The 5,000-nt window shown below is 31.5% G+C and overlaps 1 protein-coding gene across 1 annotated transcript in view; it reads left to right on the plus strand.

The window, feature by feature from the left end:
• Window positions 1-3,972, plus strand: part of LOC133664307 (homeobox protein Mohawk-like) — a 38,859-nt gene extending 34,887 nt beyond the window's left edge. The window contains exons 5-6 of the mRNA XM_062068815.1: window positions 3,571-3,604; window positions 3,675-3,972. Coding sequence (XP_061924799.1) covers window positions 3,571-3,604; window positions 3,675-3,972 — 332 coding nt within the window. The remainder of the gene's footprint in view (window positions 1-3,570; window positions 3,605-3,674) is intronic.
• Window positions 3,973-5,000: the final 1,028 nt, after the last annotated feature.

A 5,000-nucleotide genomic window follows, 5' to 3' on the forward strand; every position in this document is an offset into this window, starting at 1 on the left:
ATTACTTATTTTACTCTTTGCTTCGGTTAGTGTTATGTTAAAACAAGAATCATTTTGTGCTTCTCTATATAAAGAGTGTACAGCTAGTAGCACTCATGCATGTTTACATACCAGGCAAGACACATGGAAACCATAAGAAGGGCTTCGTTGGCATGGTTACAAGGATGCAAATGGAGTGAATCAGGCCTGTTTTTACATGGTCACAAGAGGGCTTTAGTCCCTTCTATATAATATTAGTACTGCAGTATATTCACCTCCGTCTTATTCCCTCATTGGAGGATGCGCCAATAAAACTGCATAATATCATTCACAATCGGTTGGGGTAGATACGTTATGCTTTAGTTTTTGTAAAGTTACCACAAGTCCTGTTTTGCAGACATTGAGAAGTGCAGTACTGTGCAAAAAGTCTCTACATAGTACATTGAAATATGAACACAGCAGATTCTAGCCAGAAGCCAATTTGTCCCTACATGTACGCAGACAGTTTTAGAGCACTGGAAGTACACGGAACACAGGACAGTACCTCAATTTATGAATTTAATTTGTTCCGTGACGGAGCTCATAACTCAAAACACTTGTATTCCAAATCAACGTCTCCTACTTAAATGATCAATCCTTCCATTTTCTACCGCTCGTCCCTCTCGGGGTCACGTGGGGACTTCAGTTTGTGTGTATATATATATATATATATATATATATATATATATATATATATATATATATATGTATTTATATATTTATATATATATATATATATATGTATATATACATATATATATACACATATATATAAATATATACACAATTACACACATATATACACACATCTTTATATATGTGTATATACATATATATGTATAGGTACATTAATATATATTTATATACACACATATATATATAAATATATACACACATATATACACATATCTTTATATATACATATATACATATACATACATAAACATATATACATAAACATACATACAGTGTTTCCCACACATTCATTTATTTGTGGCGGCCCGCCACTTAAGAATTACGTCCGCCACAAATAAAACAAATAAAAAATACAAAAAATATTTTTATTTTTATTTTTTTAAATTTAATTTTTTTAAATTTAATTTTATTTATTTTTTGTCCTGTCCAGCTTCTCAGGCAAATCATATAGTTGATGTAGATGCCCATATAGGCTGTTCAGATTTACTTTACAAAAAAGAGAAGTGTAGGATACTTCTCTTGTTGCCTTATTTGTATTTGACCACTACTGTTTTCTGTTTATTTGTTACTGACTGTGGCAGGACACCTCTGCTTCTGTTTCACTTTATGTTGCTGGTAAATAATATGGTTGTAGTAGTAGGCTAAAGTTAAATTATTTAGTATGCACTAATTAAAGGGGCAGAGCTTTAAGTGACATTTTAGCTTTTATATTTTATAAGATATATTTTTTGTAAGAACCACAATTAATAAATATATTTCAGTGAATAACTTGTTGTTCAAATCTGTATATAAATATGTACATAAAGTGTTGTAATTATATTGTAAAATGGGTGAATGGATGGACGTTTAAAACAAAACTGTTATTGATAAATTGGTAAGTTACATTTTTTGAGCCTTTTTACAGAAAATCATATCATTGTAGTAAATTATGCAAATTATTCAATGATGTCATGTTGACCACGCCCATAGCCACACCCCTACCGCCACAGGTATCTTGGCATTTTATGGGAAACACTGATACATATACATATACTGTATGTATACATACATACATACATACATATATACATAACTATTTATATACACACATTTTTATATAAATATATACACACATATATATATATATATATATATATATATATATGTGTGTATATATATATATATATATATATATATATATTAGGGCTGCAACAACTAATCGATTAAATCGATTAAAATCGATTATAAAAATAGTTGCCGATTAATTTAGTCATCGATTCGTTGGATCTATGCTATGCGCATGCGCAGAGGCTTTTTTTTTTTTTTTTTTTTTTTTTAAATAAACCTTTATTTATAAACTGCAACATGTACAAATAGCTGAGAAACAATAATCAAAATAAGCATGGTGCCAGTATGCTGTTTTTTTAAAATAAAATACTGGAAAGGATAGAAATGTAGTTTGCCTCTTTTATTCGATTATTAATTGATTAATCGAAGTAATAATCGACAGATTAATCGATTATCAAATTAATCGTTAGTTGCAGCCTTAATATATATATATATATATATATATATATATGTGTGTGTGTGTGTATATATACATACATACATATACACATATATAAACACATATATATATGTGTGTACATATACATACATATACACATATATAAACACATATATATATGTGTATATATACATACATATATACACATATATATATGTCTGTATATATACATACATATATACACACATATATATATGTGTGTATATATACACATACATACACTATATACACATTATATATATATGTATATATATATACATATATATACACATATATATGTGTATATATACATACATATGTATATATACATACATATATATACACATATATATATGTGTGTATATATACACATACATACACTATATACACATTATATATATATGTATATATACATACATATATATACACATATATATGTGTATATATAAATACATATGTATATATACATACATATATACACACATATATATGTGTATATATACATACATATATATTCACATATATATATACATAGATATATACACATATATGTGTGTATATATACACATACATACACTATATACACATTATATATATATGTATATATATGTACATATATATACACATATATATGTGTATATATACATACATATATATTCACATATATATATATATATGTGTATAAATACATACATATATATATACAAATATATATATGTATTGACATGGCAACACATAGAAGCTGAAATCTGATTGGACAACAAAATCTAACAGAAGCAGTGCAGCCATGAGACATGTTAACCAATTAAAAAATAGTTGGGGGAAAAAATGTATAGAAATTTTGAAACAAACACTAGAATTTAAGTACAAAATGTAGATCGGTGCTTCTGATAGTGTAGCTGTCATCTGACAGAAAGTCATTCCACTGTACTACACAATTTATTATACACAAAAAAACAACCAGCGAGCCCTTTCATTACCCTTTCTAAAAGCTACCCGTGCAGTCAATTTGAAACTGGAACGAGGTAAAACAATGTTTTCTCTCGGTATAAAATAAGAGGTTCCGAAATAGTTCCTTGGAAAAGGATGTTACGGCTGGAAAAAAACAAACTGCGTTCAGTGGCAAAAAATAACAAGCTGTTAGTGTTGGCCCCTGGCCCGCTGAGGACATTCAAGAGTGGAATTTTTTTTATAGAAAATAATTACATCTCATGGCCATGTTGTCTGAAAGTTGTCATCTGATTGGAATAATGATCTTAGTGGTGTGTTTCAAAGAGCATTAATCAAAATAATGAAATGTGATTTTTTTTTTTTTTTGTAATATTGTGCAGAGACTTTGGACTACACATCCTGCAGAAGTGACAGGTAATTATTACCAGCAGTCTTTGTTTGGTGTAACTGCTTCAACTCACTTTTTGATGGTTTCTACTTCCAGCGGTCAGCACCAGGAACGAGGTCAGCAGAGTCCAAAGAAGCAAGACTGGCGAGAGATCAACGCCGCCGTGGCCCTGACCAGCTTGGCCCAGGGGCAGAGCTGCAGGGCGGACATCAAGACGCCGCCGGGCGCTGCAGCGGGGCTGAGCTGCAGCGTCTCCAGGACGACCGGCGTCGGCCACAGGACGCCCGCCGCCGCCCCGGGACGGAGCTCCACGCTCACCAGCCGCATCATCCAAAGGTCGTCTCACATCTCCGAGGTGCAGACTATCAAGGTGGCGTGTGGGAATCAAACCTGAGGATAATAACACGTGCCTTTAAAGACTTTGCAGTGACGAAACTGCTTGTAAAATATGGAAAAAATTAACCTTCTGTTTTGTTTTTTCGCAATGTTAATTACGTGTTTCTGTGGCCTACTGGGATTTTAAGTTAACTTCCGTGAGACTGGATCATCTTCCAATGCCTTCATTTGACAGCAACTTTACAATAAAGTCTATGTGAAAACTTCCCAGCAGTCATCATTTATAAGAATCATCACTGCTTCTGTCCTTTCACACAACTTATATATATACATATATAGTGTACATATACACATATGTGACGGTCCACAACTCAGTGTTTCCCACACTTTCATTTATTTGTGGCGGCCCGACACGAAAGAATTATGTCCGCCACAAATAAAAAAAATTTAAAAAATTATTTTTTTAAAAATGTATTTATTTATTTTTTGTCCTGTCCAGCTTCTCAGGCAAATCATAGAGTTGACGTAGATGCCCATATAGGCTGTTCAGATTTACTTTACAAAAGAGAAGTGTAGGATACTTCTCTTGTTGCCTTATGTGTATTTGACCACTACTGTTTTCTGTTTATTTGTTACTGACTGTGGCAGGACACCTCTGCCTCTGTTTCACTTTATGTTGCTGGTAAATAATATGGTTGTAGTAGTAGGCTAAAGTTAAATTATTTAGTATGCACTAATTAAAGGGGCAGAGCTTTAAGAGACATTTTATATTTTATATTTTATAAGACATATTTTTTGTAAGAACCACAATTAATAAATATATTTCAGTGAAAAACTTATTGTTCAAATCTGTATATAAATATGAACATAAAGTGTTGTAATTATATTGTAAAATGGATGGATGGATGGACGTTTAAAACAAAACTGTTATTATTAATTAGTAAGTATACATTTTTTGAGCCTTTTAGAGAAAATCATATCATTGTAGTAAATTATGCAAATTACTCGATGATGTCATGGTGACCACGCCCATAGCCACGCCCCCACCGCCGCAGGTATCTTGGCAGTTTATGGGAAACACTGGAT

This window comes from Entelurus aequoreus, linkage group LG14, assembly GCF_033978785.1.
Source record: "Entelurus aequoreus isolate RoL-2023_Sb linkage group LG14, RoL_Eaeq_v1.1, whole genome shotgun sequence".
Taxonomy (NCBI): Eukaryota; Metazoa; Chordata; class Actinopteri; order Syngnathiformes; family Syngnathidae; genus Entelurus; species Entelurus aequoreus.